The 15,549-nt window shown below is 51.3% G+C and overlaps 2 protein-coding genes and 1 non-coding gene across 7 annotated transcripts in view; 2 read left to right on the top strand and 1 right to left on the bottom strand.

Moving 5' to 3' along the window:
• LOC137432371 (mitotic-spindle organizing protein 2B) overlaps positions 1-3,347 on the top strand; it is a 36,424-nt gene extending 33,077 nt beyond the window's left edge. For all 3 annotated transcript variants that reach the window (XR_013624288.1, XM_068124248.2, XM_068124247.2), the window contains one exon: positions 3,115-3,347. Coding sequence is in view for 2 of the 3 variants with exons in the window: in XM_068124248.2 (XP_067980349.2) it covers positions 3,115-3,257 (143 nt within the window). In the remaining variant the exon portion in view is untranslated. The remainder of the gene's footprint in view (positions 1-3,114) is intronic.
• Positions 3,348-5,879: 2,532 nt separating this feature from the next.
• TRNAL-AAG (transfer RNA leucine (anticodon AAG)) lies at positions 5,880-5,961 on the bottom strand. The gene has a single exon. It is a non-coding gene; the product is annotated as a tRNA-Leu (tRNA).
• Positions 5,903-15,549, top strand: part of LOC137432370 (uncharacterized) — a 67,037-nt gene continuing 57,390 nt past the window's right edge. The window contains exon 1 of one of the 3 annotated variants that reach the window (XM_068124245.2): positions 5,903-6,230. In XM_068124245.2, coding sequence (XP_067980346.2) covers positions 6,095-6,230 — 136 coding nt within the window. In that variant the 5' untranslated portion in view covers positions 5,903-6,094. Of the gene's footprint in view, positions 6,274-6,556; positions 6,774-15,549 lie in introns of those variants that run through there. The other 2 variants (XM_068124246.2, XM_078783134.1) reach the window with 2 other exon arrangements.

Here is a 15,549-nt window from a genome sequence, read left to right as displayed (position 1 = left end):
CCCTCAAAATTATTGTCTAACTTCCCAATTTTCTTGTCTAACTCCTCAAAATTATTGTCTAACTTCCCAATTTTCTTGTCTAACTCCTCAAAATTATTGTCTAACTTCCCAATTTTCTTGTCTAACTCCTCAAAATTATTGTCTAACTTCTCACCGGTACCCCTCATTTGGCCCTCTAATCGCCCACTATCAACCCTCATTTGCTCACTCTGAGCATCCATCCGGTTCCCCATTACCCCCATTTGGTTTTCCAATCGCTCACTATTCTTTTCCATAAGGGCCGTCATTTGTATAAAAAAAAGTTCCAATCTTCCCAGCGGCGCTACTTCGGTCGCGGGCACGGTGACCAGCGAGGCGCCTTTTTGCGCGCCCGAAGCATCGTGCGCGAGAGCGCCATTTTGTGCACCTGCTACCCCAGCTGTTTCGCTCTCCTCATGTCCCTCATGTCCCTCAATTTGGTCCTGGACCGACCCTGCCTCACTCTCCCCTACCGGACCCCAGCCGTCTTGACCCGCCATAGCGCGACTTTCAAAATTCGGTTTTTTATTTTATTTTCGTAAAACAAATTCAAATTTCGCCGTTATAATTTCGCGCGGGAAACGCGCTCCGAATCGATTCTACTTGTTACCAATTTGGGCCTAATAAATTTAGTCCCGGGTTCGAATTCCACTCCTCGACACCAATTGTTACAGACGTGGCTTGGATGTTATTTACCGAGCGGTTTTATGGTATGACCACGTCTGCACAAGTTACCCGATTGTGCCCGAACGTTGACTAGTCGCGCGATGCTGGCTCAATAAGAAAAAGAAGACACCCGGCTGGATTACAATAACACAATACGACACCAATGTTTCGATTCTCAAGTATATTCGTACGGAAAAGGTTAGATTACAGGGGCTAGAGGTATATTACAGGAAGACAGGCACTTAGACACACTCTTATATTAACCCCGGACAGACGACAGACAAACGGGACAACGGCTGACTCACACGGGGGTTTGATGGCTAGGAAAGGCAGGATCGATGGCTCCAGGTCCTCCTGGGCTCGGGGCAGGGTACAGTACGGTCCGGTCCGGTCCAAAGATGCGGGGAGGTATCGTCGCGCTGGGGGTGGCGGTGGCTTCTCTCTCCAAGCTGAGGCGCATCTGACGTCACATCCGGCGCGGGGCCGCGTATATCCGGCGGGGAGTGACACGCCCTCGGCTCGTTAGCTCCGCCCCAGATGGAATCGGCACGTTGCTTCTCATTGGGTGCGTGGGGGGGTTACTGGCTCCGCCCCTGACGAGGAGCTGACAGCCAGCCCCTTCGGGGTAACGCCGTGGAGCGCATGGTCATGGCGGGTAACCGAGCCGGTGTGAGGACGCACACTCCCCGCCCCTCTGTTGTTGTAGTCGTAGTTGTAGTTGTAATTGTTGTTGTAGTTGTAATTGTTGTTGTAGTTGTTGTTATTGTTGTTGTTTGGGGAAGAAGATGGGAGGAGGTATGGGAAAGGTCCTAAACTCACTACTGATGCCATATAATCACATTCTGGTGCAACGAAGAGTCATAATTAATGGAAACGAGGCCTTAACTGACATAGATTAAGAATAACTAGGAAGATGTCCGAAAGTTGTCTACGTGTGGTGCGGTGGACCTGGGCACGACATTTAATGGGGGAATAAGGGGAAGGTCGGCTCTACTGATTGTTGTTTACATGCAATGGGACTAGGGAATGGGGGATTGGGGAAAGTTGGGGAGTATTGGAGAAAATAGGGGAATATTTACAAGCGGATATGGAGGCCAAATTCCATATTCGCAACAATATACTATTTTTAGACCAATAATGGTATATAAACTATATACATGCTGTCGGTCAAAAATCGTAAAATGTAAATCAATATATCATAAGAGCGGAAAGATATACATTTATGGATTTTAGGTCATGGTTACAGCAACTACTGTATATTGGATTTTCTCATCTTTATCAAGGTGTATGAGATTTAATGCCCAAATTTGACTTTAATCATACTGTGTGTTTCTCAAATTCAAAAATTCATTTAATATCCGCCAAACTGAATTTTTGCCTAATTTTGTTTTCATTGGGGATTTTGTGATAAATTTTTGAGGGTTGGCGGAAATAATTATGTTTTAATGATCATAAAGAGGTTACTATATATCACACAGGCACTTTCTATACATCATGTGAAAGATAATTCAATTACCTTTCACCTGGTATACAACACTAACTGATACATATAGGAGATATTATTTGAAAGCCCCAAAACGAACCCTACCCCCTAAATCTTAGGCGGAAAAATTACCGAAAGCGTTATTGGGGTGGTCTGACAAATGTGATGATAACACAGATACGGCTAAGAGTTTCACACTGCTATCACATTTTTTTCAGCACTAGGGTCCCTGGCCTTGCCAAAAATAACTGTTAGCCATCCTCCCTCTGATTGAGCATAATGTCGAAAATTTGAGGGTCTGGCTCATAGCCTATTAAGAGGGTTTTTGCATCTGCAGTGTGATTCACACAATTGCTAACTAATTGATATATTTCTCGAGTTGTTTTTAATTTCTGTTAAATATATTAATAATAATGCGGCGTTGGCTACGGCTGTTACAAAATCTCGATTGATTGCACGACACAAAAACGATATCGGCACACTAGATCGATTATACAAGGGACTTTGACACTGGACGAGGGAAGTTAGGCCATCGTGCCTGCCCTCTATCAATACCACATCGACGTTATTGATTTGCTTCGCATCCAGCCCTCCATGTCCAGAAACGTTGTTTTGATCACACATGTTTCCGAAAATACTTATTCAGATCTTTGGGGTAAATGTGATATTCCGTTTCCATATTATCTCTTTTCACCTTTGATTTATCCTGTATCCAAAGCAGAGAATTCTTACTCTTCAATCCTTCCATCGTGTTTCACATTTCGTCGCTTTTGCTGTTTCTCAGAGCAGAGTCATCTCACCAGTCTTATGTACACCATGATTGGCTGTTTTAGATCTGGAGAGGGGCTGTGTGATTTGTTGAACTGGAATTTTTAGCTGAAGTGTGGTTTGAGTTTTTCCTTGAGGATAATAACTTTTCTTATCTCGCCTTGTTTGGGTTACTACAGGTAGAAACAAAGGTCAGTCGACATCTGCAAGCACCTCTACAGGAATTAAAGAGAAAGACGGACAACAAGGTTCTCGTCCTGCTTGTGCCAGCAGACAAGGCCGCACTGGCCAGACAGTGAGCCGGACTGGAGTTCCTTTTTAGACGCAGTCTTTGTATCTCTGTGTATTCGGCTTTTATTTATTTATATTCCTTTTGTTGCACTGATTTCTCAATAAACCATTTTTGTGATCAGTGGGCTTTTTCTCAAAATAGTTGTATAACTAGGGAGTTCATAGAACACCTGACCCCACACAATCTTGAGAAAAAAAGGACGTGCGGAGTCTGCGAGCAGCAAATTTGATTGGTCACGATGACATAAAATGCAGTAATCTTTTGTCCAAGTACTGCTGAACAGAAGTGTTTTGAAAGTGCCAAAAAGGCGAATTGTATTCCACAGTGTTCAAGTGTATGGTTACATCCGCCAGTCCATTCCGGTTGCCTGGTTGCCCGAGTCGTGGCAAAGCGACTGCAGTGACCAGGTGAGTCCAAGGTCCTTGGCTGGATCACGGCCTTTCTACTCACGATGCCGGACCCGTGGGACCGCCGAGCCACCAAAGTGCTATGCTGATAGACACTCTTGACAGATCTAATTCAGCCGAGCCAACCACGAGCACGGTTTGAACTGGATTTTCCATACTTCAACCTGGAAATACTCTAAACTTCCAATCGAGACAGCCAGAACAAGTGGAATCCAACCCCGAGACCAGGTATATTTATTAACAAGCAAATGTTCGGAGCAAGAATTACCTGACGCGAAATGAATTGAACAATCGTGAATAAAAAATAATTATGCAATCAACACGAAATAATAAAATCACCCCTTAACCTTTACTGATACGTGCTGTCGATACAAACCAAGAGAACGGTAGATTCCTTAACTCTTGTACACTTAGGGCTGTTCAATCACATGACAAGATGTACAAAGGGAATTAACGAGCCAATGAGAGGTTGCTGTCAAACCCAGCGGCCAATCTGTGCAGGAGTTCTGGGTAGTTCAACTCCATTGGCAGGGAAATCGCTCCATGGACAGAGAGGTGGCAATTCTCAGGCAGTGCAAGCTCGAAGTGACAAAAGAGGAAATGAAATTCAATCTGCATGTGTGACTCCACATTCATAAAATGGAAGTGCAAGCTTCCCAAACAAAGTGCAAACCTCTCCCACAGCCACTGCCTTCGTCTTCTCTCTGGCTGGTGAGTGTGTCATGTGAGTAACCATTCTCTCCATGCACCTCCGGTGGCATTTTTAAACTGCTGTTTTGTTAACTCGGTTTTGACACACCTGTGCATCCCAACCCCTCATCCCTTCCCGCCTCCCGCCCTGTAGCTCACCCGGCTGGTTCCCAAAAAGTGGAGTGACAGATGGATCAGGGTAAAATAATAGCTATATTTAGAATACACATTTTGGTTGGGTAGTGTTGACATGATGTTCACAGTAGTGCAACCTTCGTTTTTGAGATATTGCCCACTTCCGGTATGATGTCACTTCCTTTTGTGTAAAAATTTTCCCCTTTTGATAAGGTGCAACTCCAAGGTGAAAATAATTAATATATTTTGAGACATTGCCCACTTTCTGTATTTTGATGTTACAAGTGGCCATATTGTTTCAGATCAGCTTCTTTAAACAAACATTCCTATCGGTAGTCGATGATATATTTTAAGTTTCGCGGTGATTGGATCAGCGGTTTCAGAGAATATTAATTTTTAAGGTTTCCTTTGATCCAATATGGCTGCCAGACCACGTGACCAATGACATAATTGTTATGAAATTATATTTCCTATGTGTCATCGATAACCTCTGTAGTTTTGCATCAATCAGTTAAAGGGTTTCAGAGAAGATGATTTTTAAAGGTTTTTTTATGATCCAATATGGCTGCCATACCACTTGACTGATGACGTCATTGTTAAACTGCCTATTTCACTTTGATAGTTGATCCCAAAATAAAAGTTTTGCATTGATCAGTGAAGCGGTTTCAGAGAAGATTATTAAAGGTTTTCGTTTTAAATCGAAATTCAAGTACTTTTGGGACCTTCAAACCTTACAATGACTTATTATAGGTAGAGGGGGGGATGCTATGAACAAACTTGAGTCTAACACACCAAAGATCATTTTTAGCCAAGTTTGGTCACAATCCAATTAGCATTTTCGGAGAAGTTGCAGGTCGTTACGGAAGGATGGACGGACGACGACGCGCCATCCCATGAGCTCACCTGAACTGTGTTCCACTATCCGAGTCAAACCAAAGACTAAAATGGTATGCGCTGCTTCCTTGTTTGATATTCAGCATTTGAAAAGGATAGAGCGCAGACAAACAACTTTAGGTTGGCATCCATGGGGAGGAGGACATCACTTCTAAGGAAATTCCCCACTGCATGGGGTGAGAAAGGTGGTGCCATTGTTGTGTACCCAGAGTGCCCCGAGAAGAGACAACACCTCTCCCAAACTCAGTGACAGGTCCACTACAAGCCTCAGATCATGGAATAACAACCTGAAAACATGCCTCCAGCGACTTGGTCAAAGGAGGCATAAAGATTGGCTCGCAAATGACAGGATGGCACGTGAATGATTGAAAAGGATTCTGGAGGAAGAAGAAACTTTGACAAAGTGCCTTTTTGGAAAAGGAGATGGAAAGAGCTACAGATACCAATTTTTACAAGGCGTATGATATTTTCACACATTGTAGAAACAACATCAAAACGATATTCTTAGCTAAAAAAAAAGGGGGATTGTCAGAAGTGGGATTCGAACCCACGCCTCCAGAGAGACTGCGACCTTAACGCAGCGCCTTAGACCGCTCGGCCATCCTGACTGATCTGAATGACGTTATAATATCAAGGTGTTTTCAAACGTTTTGAAAGTCGGTCTACCTATTATTACTGCCTCACGTTAAAGGAATGTGTTCAACCCACATTCCAGCTCCACATAAAGTGTACCTGTAATTCATGCTCTTCAGTAAACTGTTTGGGGTTCGCGTTGCTGTTTATACACCGTTCGACTCCACACCCAAAGAAGGAACGGGGAGCTATCGTCTTAAAAGCGGAGGTCGTGTCGATCTGAGACACTGCGGAGTGCGGACAGGTCAGTCTATCGGCGGAATCACCTGTGCGGCACGTTGATTGAGGTAATACTGCTAATCGCCGTGGGAAGCACGTTGACGTTTCGGACGTTAACCCTTCATCAGAGCAACACAGTGAGGCGGGATCGTGTGTTCTTCGAACATTCGCTCTCGTGGTTGTGTTTGCGCCTCGGTCGAGTCAAGGTTCGATTCCCGTGCAATGTGTAACTATTAAAATGCTGTCCCACATTACCTGCGGATGCTTCTGCGCGACCAAAAATCACGTGATTGGCAGCAAAAGATTTTCAACAAAAAGAAACGAGTGTTTTGTAATAAATAAATGTATCCTGTGGTGTAATGGGCGAGTTGTTGGAGTTTCGTCAGAGCTTTGGTTGGCGTTTACGGGAAACGGAGAGATCGGATTTATCTTTGTTTACCGATTACAGACACAGGATGAATTCCAAAGTGTGATCTGGCAAATCCCTGCGGAATGCTATGGGATAACGATGGATAATTAGAACGACACTCTGTAGAGCGCATACCTGCCCCTCCGCCGGGCTGAACAGGTAACGTTTCGGTCGTACGCTGCCCAGCGACGTCCACATAAACTTTATTATTTATTTATTTTTTATAACAAATTAACACTTTTCTAACAGTCAGAGCTGCTGCTGAGCTCAATTCAACAGATAAAATTTTGAAATTCGGCTTTACCATGAATTCGTTACCATGAATCTACAATATCCGTTTGTGTGTTTGTACAGGTGCCTGCCGTCCTTCATAAGAGTAGGCTTTGAAGGGCAATCTTTTAACAAAAATGTGTGTTCACTATGGTCTATTTTTGAGGATGAAACGAACTCGAAAAACATTTTCCATAAAAGAGTAATTATATGTCTCTTACATTGGAATTGCAGACGGTGGCTTGTAAACCGAGCCTCAAGGGCGGTGTACAGAGGCGTTTCTTTAAATCTTACGATAATTCACCAAATGTCCGTCTGTGCGTTCGAAGGTACCGCAAAAACGGCTCAACCGGTCGCAACGATATTTTGGGTGGGTATTCCTGGGACCCCTCGGAGTAAAATAGGCTATTGTGGCGGACACGAAAGCCCATTGGCGTGGTGACATCATTCCGCGCACCAAGTGGGTGGCGGCGACGCCCGAAGGGTAGGCGTGGCCTGAGGATATACACAGGGCGCGCAGCCCGGAGCGCGCTAGTGTTACAGTGAGCTCCTGAAATAAAGACGCTTATAAGTTACCGCTTGTCCGCTTCCTCCTTGCTCGCAAGCAGCGCGCGTAACGCCGCGCTTTACTGGTGACCCTCGACGTTGGATCTGCCGGAGCGATCCTTCCACACACGACGCCATTGCCATGGCCAACTTCATCAAACTTCCCGAATTTTGGGAGGCCCAGACCGAAGTCTGGTTCGTCCAAGCCGAAGCCCAATTTCAGCTACGGCGCCTCACCGGCGACGACACGCGCTACTGCCACGTCGTCGCCTCCTGCCACGTCGTAGACCTGCCACGTCCTGCCACGCCCGGCACGGCCGCTCGAGTTGTGTCCGTCCTTCGCCACCCACCGGACGGCCACAAGTACGAGGCACTCAAGCGGCTACTCCTAGCCACGTTCGGCCTCACGGACGACGCACGGGCCGACCGCCTCCTGGATCTCCCCGAGCTCGGCGACACGCGCCCGTCGGTCCGAATGGACCATATGCTGTCACTGTTGGGCGACGAAGCCCCCGGTTCTCTATTCCGGGCGCTTTTCCGTCGCCAACTTCCAGCGCAGGTTCGCCTCGCGTTGGCCGGGACCGTGCTAACGGAACCCCGAGCATTGGCAGCCGAGGCGGACAGGTACTTTGTGGCCGTCACGGACCTCGAGGCTGATGCTGCTGATGATGCTGATCCACAGCATCAGCTTACACAGCATACGCAGCATGCTGATACGCACCTCGTGACCGCCGCCACGCCCCGCCCACCGCCGCGGCGAAAACCGCCACCGCGGGGAAACCCGCCAACTCCACCGGCCTGGCGGAGCCAGCCACGCTCCTCCAGCTCCACCACCTGGTGCTGGTTCCATGCCAAGTTCGGCCACGAGGCTCGGCAGTGTCATCCGCCATGCTCCTTCAACAGGTCGGGAAACGCCCGGGCCGGCGCTCAATAGTGGCGATGAGCGCCGGCCGTTCGAGCAGCCTGCTGTTCATAACGGACACCTTATCCGGGCGCCGTTACCTGTGCGACACGGGAGCGCAGGTGAGTGTCGTTCCCGCCGGTACGTCAGACAAGCACGCCACGGGCGGGGGCCCCGCGCTGCTTGCCGCGAACGGGACGCCCATCCGTACGTACGGAAAACGCTGCCTCTCTCTGCGGTTCGGAGGGCAGGTTTTCCGATGGACGTTTGTCACCGCCGACGTGTCCATGGCACTGCTTGGCGCGGACTTCCTGTGCGCTAATGGGCTCCTGGTCGACGTAAAGCGCAGACGTCTTGTCCAGGCCGAGACGTTCAGCTCGCTCGCTTGTGCGCTGCCCAGCTCGTCGAGCAGCTCAACGAGCAGCTCGCCGAGCGGCTTGCCAAGCGGCTTGCCGAACGGTTCGGTTCCGGCCACGTTGATCTGTACGCTTCCGGCAGTGGACGCATTCACCCGCCTCCTCGCCGGCTTCCCGGCCCTCACGCGGCCCACCTTCTCGGCGGGGGCCGTCAAGCACGGGGTGGCCCATCACATCCCAACCGTCGGGCCACCGGTCTACGCCCGGGCACGCCGCCTCGAGCCGACGAAGCTGGCGGTGGCAAAAGCGGAGTTCGCTCCCCTGGAGCGACTCAGCATCGTTCGGCGCTCGGAGAGCGCTTGGGCGTCGCCGCTGCACATCGTGCCGAAGCCCGGCGGGGGATGGCGACCGTGCGGGGACTATCGCCGTCTCAATGACGCCACCACTCCCGACCGCTACCCCGTCCCCCACATTCAGGACTTTTCCGCCCGTTTGGCGGGCATGTCCTTCTTCTCAAAGGTGGACCTCATACGCGGCTACCATCAGGTCCCCGTCAGGCCGGAGGACGTCCCGAAGACGGCGGTCATCACGCCATTCGGACTCTTCGAGTTCCTGCGGATGCCCTTCGGTCTGAAGAATGCGGCTCAGGCGTTCCAGCGACTGATGGACAGCGTCCTGCGCGACTTGGATTTTGTCTACGTCTACCTGGACGATATCCTCGTCGCCAGCGCGTCCCGCGAAGAGCACCTACGCCACCTCCGCACGCTCTTCGAACGCCTGGGCCAGCATGGCCTGATTGTGAACCCCGCAAAGTGCCGGTTCGGCATCGCCGTAATCGATTTTCTGGGGCACCGTGTCACCAGGCACGGAGCCGTCCCCCTGCCGGCCAAGGTGGAGGCGGTGAAGGGGTTTCCACGCCCCCGCACGATCAGAGGGCTGCAGGAGTTCCTGGGCATGGTGAACTTTTACCATCGGTTCCTGCCCCGTATCGCCCAGCTCCTGTGCCCCCTGCACGAAGCTCTCCGAGGTAAGCCGGGCAAAGGCGACGTTACCTGGACCGAGCAGATGGACACGGCGTTCACGGGCGCGAAGCTCGCCTTGGCTAACGCCACCATGCTAGCGCACCCGGCGCCCGATGCACCGATCGCCCTCGCCACCGACGCCTCGGACTACACGGTGGGCGCGGTGCACGAGCAATGGGTGCGTGGAGCTTGGCAACCGCTGGCGTTCTTTAGCCGGTAGCTTCGCCCGCCCGAACGCCGTTACAGTACCTTCGACCGCGAGTTGCTCGGGCTTCACTTGGCGGTCAGGCACTTCCGCCATCTGCTCGAGGGCCGTGCGTTCACGGCCTTCGTCGACCACAAGCCGCTGATCTTCGCGATGGGCAAGGTCACCGAGCCGTGGTCGGCCCGGCAGCAGCGTCACCTCTCGGCCGTGTCCGAGTACACGACGGACATCCGGCACGTCGCGGGGAAGGACAACCCGGTGGCGGATTGCCTTTCCCGGGCCGTCACGCACGCAGTCCACCTCGGCATCGACTATGCCCGGATGGCAGCGGACCAGGCCGCTGACCCCGACGTCCAGGCCTTGCGGACCGCCATCACGGGCCTCCGCGTCACCGAGGTGCCGATCGACGGCGCGGGCACGGCCCTCTTGTGCGACGTCTCCCTCGGGCGGCCTCGCCCCATCGTGCCCGCGGGCTGGCAGCGCCAGGTGTTTGACGCCATCCACGGCCTGTCCCACCCGGGCGCGAGGGCCTCCCAAAGGTTGATCGCCGACAAGTTCGTCTGGCATGGCCTCCGGAAGGCCGTCCGCCGCTGGGCCAGGACGTGCCTCGCGTGCCAGCGCGCCAAGGTGCACCGGCACACCCAGGCCCCGTTGGCCCCGTCCACGGTGCCGGAACGCCGGTTTGACCACGTCCACGTGGACCTGGTGGGACCTCTGCCCCCCTCGCGGGGTTTCACCCACGTCCTCACCATGGTGGACCGCACCACCCGGTGGCCGGAGGCCGTGCCCTTGGCGTCGACGACGGCGGCGGACGTAGCGCAGGCTTTCATCGCCACCTGGGTCGCCCGGTTCGGCGCCCCCTCAGACATCTCGTCCGACCGCGGCCCCCAGTTCAACTCGGAGCTCTGGGGGACGGTCGCGCAGGGGCTCGGGGTCCGGCTGCACCGAACCACGGCCTACCACCCCCAGGCTAACGGCCTGTGTGAGCGATTTCACCGCTCATTGAAGGCCGCGCTCCGGGCCACCCTCCGCGACGGCGGCTGGGTCGACAGGCTCCCCTAGGTCCTGCTGGGCCTCCGGATGGCGCCCAAGGAGGACCTGCACGCATCCGCGGCAGAGTTGGTCTTCGGGCAACCGCTGCGGGTGGCGGGCGAGTTCCTCCCCGACTCCACGGCACCATGGTCCGCGGCACAGCAGCGCTCCGCTCTGCAAGAGACCGCCCAGAGGTTCGCCCCTGTGCCAACGGCATGCCACGGGCACCCACCAACGCACGTCGCCCCAGAGCTTCGCACGGCAGAGTACGTCTTCGTCCGCCACGATGCCCACCGGACACCACTGCGGCCCCCGTACGACGGGCCTTTCCACGTGCTGGAGACCGGGGCGAAGCACTTCACCCTGGACATCGGCGGTACTCCTGACCGCGTTTCTGTAGACCGCCTCAAGCCAGCCCATCTCGACGTGGACCATCCACTGCCAGTGGCCCGACCCCCGCGTCGGGGCCGCCCCCCTGCGGGCAGACCCCCGGCACCGCCCAGCCCCGCCGCCACGCCGCCCCCCGGTCCTGCACCCATCCCATGGGCAGCCAGGGGCATCACACCTGGCATCCCTGCACCCCGGACGCCGCCGATCGCCAGGGGGCGCTTCGGCCGGGTCATCCGTCTGCCCCGCAAACTGGCCCTCCAGGTGCGCGGGAATTCTGGGGGGGCGCGTGTGGCGGACACGAAAGCCCACTGGCGTGGTGACATCATTTCGCGCACCAAGTGGGCGGCGGCGACGCCCGAGGGGTAGGCGTGGCCTGAGGATATACACAGGGCGCGCAGCCCGGAGCGCGCTAGTGTTACAGTGAGCTCCTGAAATAAAGACACTTATAAGTTACCGCTTGTCCGCTTCCTCCTTGCTCGCAAGCAGCGCGCGTAACGCCGCGCTTTACTATATTGTTTTTTCAATTTTTTTCCAAATTTTCCAATTTTTCCAAACACGATGGAATAATATTTACCGATATGAACAGTGACGTGGCTTTTATTGAAATTATACAAATACTGTTTAGATTTTGATGAGAATTACGAACCTGCCGCGAATGCGGAAGTGGACAGATGATGGCAATGAGCGGGTTTGATAAATATCCCAATACAACCGTCATTCAATCGTAATGTTTAATCGTTAAACGTTAAATGTTAATCGTGTTAATCGTTTTGTTAAAGTATCAATGGATGATTGGAATTGAGTGAATATGAGTACGATTTTGAATTCGTAATTGTGTTCACCCAACCTTATGGAACTTTACATCAGGATTTAAATATTTGTTTATGTCAGGAATGTTGTTAAAAGTTTATTATATTAACTAGCAACGGTACCCTCCCTACGGGCAGGGCTTCAATTGGGAAGCCCAAATGAAAAGGTAAATTATCAGAAATTGAAGGCTTTTTTATTTTAAACGATTCATATAAACATCCGTTGAATCATATCACACGCAAATCATCAAAATCTAAACAGTATCTTTAGAATTTCAATAAAAGCCACATCACTGTTCATATCGGTAAATATTATTCCATCATGTTTCAAATCGTGATCGATACACTATGATCGTGATGATCGTGATCGATAATCGTGTTCACAATCACTATGTCGTATGTACTCCCGATACGTGTACCAAATTCCCGATACGTGTAACTGTACCAAATCAACAGTTAAAAGGATTTTGAGCCGATAGCTGTTACGGCCTTGGCAAGATCGATGGAGACAGCGATCTGTTGGTGTATTCACCGCCCAAATAGCTATGTGGAATTCTCTCATGTAGAGATTAAACGTTACGGCTGTTACGGCCTTGGCAAGATCGATGGAGACAGCGTTTATTATACTTTTAATGAAGGACACTGTCTCAAGCCCCAGTCCCCATCACGGATGGGGCTCGGCGGTTTACCCGAGCCTGACGGCGAAGGGCAAGGTACACGCTGGCCTGTCCAGTATAGCGCACGTGCGGCCCCGGACATCGAAAGGCATTAAACGTTCATTAAACATTAAACGTTCATTAAAGGATTACGAAACGAAAAACATTACGAAATTACGTTCACACCGTCACGTCAAACACTACCATGAACACATACATCGTCACAACATCGTCACAATGAGAACATCGTCACAATGAACGTTATGCGAACGCGAATGTTATGCAGGAGTCCAAACCTGAGAATGCTGGAGACCAAAGCTGAAATTGGAAAAACTAAATAGCCTATTTTACTCCTGGAGATCCCAGGATTACCCACCCAAAATATTGTTACAGACGTGGCTTGGATGTTATTTACCGAGCGGTTTTATGGTATGACCACGTCTGCACAAGTTACCCGATTGTGCCCGAACGTTGACTAGTCGCGCGATGCTGGCTCAATAAGAAAAAGAAGACACCCGGCTGGATTACAATAACACAATACGACACCAGGGGTTCAGTTCTCAAGACCTCCGGAGGAGGTTATATTAAGGCGGAAGGTTAGATTACAACTACAAGAGGTACAGCATAGAAAGACAAGCACTTAGACACAATCTTATATTATTCCCAACAGACGACAGATAAACGGGACAAAGCTGACTCACACGGGGATTGATGGAAAGGACAGGCGGGTAGCGATGGCTCCAGGTGCACTCTTGGCTCAAAGCAGGGTCCAGTACGGTCCGGTCCAAAGATGCGGGGAGGTATCGTCGCGCTGGGGGTGGCGGTGGCTTCCTCTGCTCTCCGTAGTTCAGGCGCATCTGACGTCACATCCGGCGCTGGGCCGCGTATATCCGGCGGGGAGTGACACGCCCTCGGCTCGTTAGCTCCGCCTCGTGGAATCGGCACGTTGCTTCTCATTGGGTGCGTGCGGGGGGGTTTACCAGGCTCCGCCCTTGACGAGGAGCTGACAAGGAGCCCCTTCGTGGTAACCCCGTGGAGCGCATGGTCTATGGCGCTAATCGAGCCGGTGTGAGGACGCATCCTCCCCCGCTCCGCCGCCATCTCCTCTGTTGTTGTTGTAATTGTTGGGGAAGAAGATGGAAGGAGGTATGGGAAAGGTCCTAAACTCACTACTGATGCCATATAATCACATTCTGGTGCAACGAAGAGTCATAATTAATGGAGACGAGGCCTTAACTGACATAGAATAAGAATAACTAGGAAGATGTCCGAAAGTTGTCTACGTGTGGTGCGGTGGACCTGGGCACGACATTTAATGGGGGAATAAGGGGAAGGTCGGCTCTACTGATTGTTATTTACATGCAATGGGACTAGGGAATGGGGGATCGGGGAAAGTTGGGGAGTATTGGAGAAAATAGGGGAATATTTACAAGCGGATATGGAGGCCAAATTCCATATTCGCAACATTGCACCCTTCTCTACCCTCGGGGCGTCCCGACCCGATAAATTTTTACCTACTTTAGTGTGGCACGCAATGTAGTTCCCTCTACTATTAACTCTACCCTGAGTGCGACAGTTTTACAGATATTCACAAATGAGTAAATATGTCCCCCTGCGACGTTGCACCCTTCTCCTCACAGAAACACACCCACAGGATAACCGAATCCGGAAAGAATCCTCAAACTAAACATACAGCCGGTAGGGAGCATTATTTACAAGATTACGCTGATATCTACACTACGATCCAGGACCTGTCTTTGGAGGAACACATGCAGATGTTATGCATAGAGAGAGCGTGCTTGCCAGCATCGATACACCAACCCACGAGTGCTCTGTGGCCGACGGCCTTTAATAACGTGCAGAGCACCCTTTCCCAGCATCAAAAGCACCACCCCACCACCAATCGGTGCAGTCACCATTGTTCATTGGAATAAAAATAAATTCGACAACCCCTAACCCTGCAGGTGTCTCTTGCTCTTCTTGTGGTGCACTTGGTGTTAGCTAAAAGTGGTTCACCTGTATGGCATAGGTGCCACGTTGACCCATAGGTCCATCCCCGGGTGGTGCTTGGCCGCAAACGAACTGCGGTCCATTGTGGGTGGCCACAAACATTGCGGTCCATATGGTGTATCGATCCCGGCAGCAAACAGCGAAAGTGCAGGCCCACAACTGCGCAGCCAGCACCTCTCTCTCCTCTCTCTCTACCCCAAAGCCAGATCCTCGGAGGTGGGAGACAAAAGAAGCAGACAAGTGAGTAAGGTGGTAAGGGCGCAAAAGTGCACGCAATGTAAGGTGATGCACCCTGGGGGCACATGGGAACCAGGTGAGACAGGTACGTTCCTATCGTACGCCCCCCCCCCCCCCCCCCCACCAGGTAACCTACATGGCCCCTCCCTTACCCCTTACTGTATCCACAAAACACAACACTACCCATAAACATCTACTTTACAAATCAACAAACATCCCTACTGTCTTCCCCGTTCCTCCCATATACCAAATTCGTCTTCTCTCCCTCCTAACCAATCAAATTTGCCATTTTCAACTCTCATCAAAATTTGCCATCTCCAACTCAACATCAAAATTTGCCATCACCAATTCATCATCAGTCCCTCCTAGGGAGGGAGAGATGGAATCACCCCAATGTCTCATCCACGTCGTGATGCGTCTCACAAATCCAACAGCAATTCTCATTTCTGCAACACAACCAAAGAAAACACAGGTGTGGAGTCATCATCATCACCACAGGTA

The sequence above is a fragment of the Myxine glutinosa genome, chromosome 8 (genome assembly GCF_964187855.1).
Source record: "Myxine glutinosa chromosome 8, kmMyxGlut1.1, whole genome shotgun sequence".
Classification (NCBI taxonomy): Eukaryota; Metazoa; Chordata; class Myxini; order Myxiniformes; family Myxinidae; genus Myxine; species Myxine glutinosa.
The sequence above is the reverse complement of the archived record's forward strand: the minus strand, read 5'-3'. Positions and strand labels throughout refer to the sequence as shown.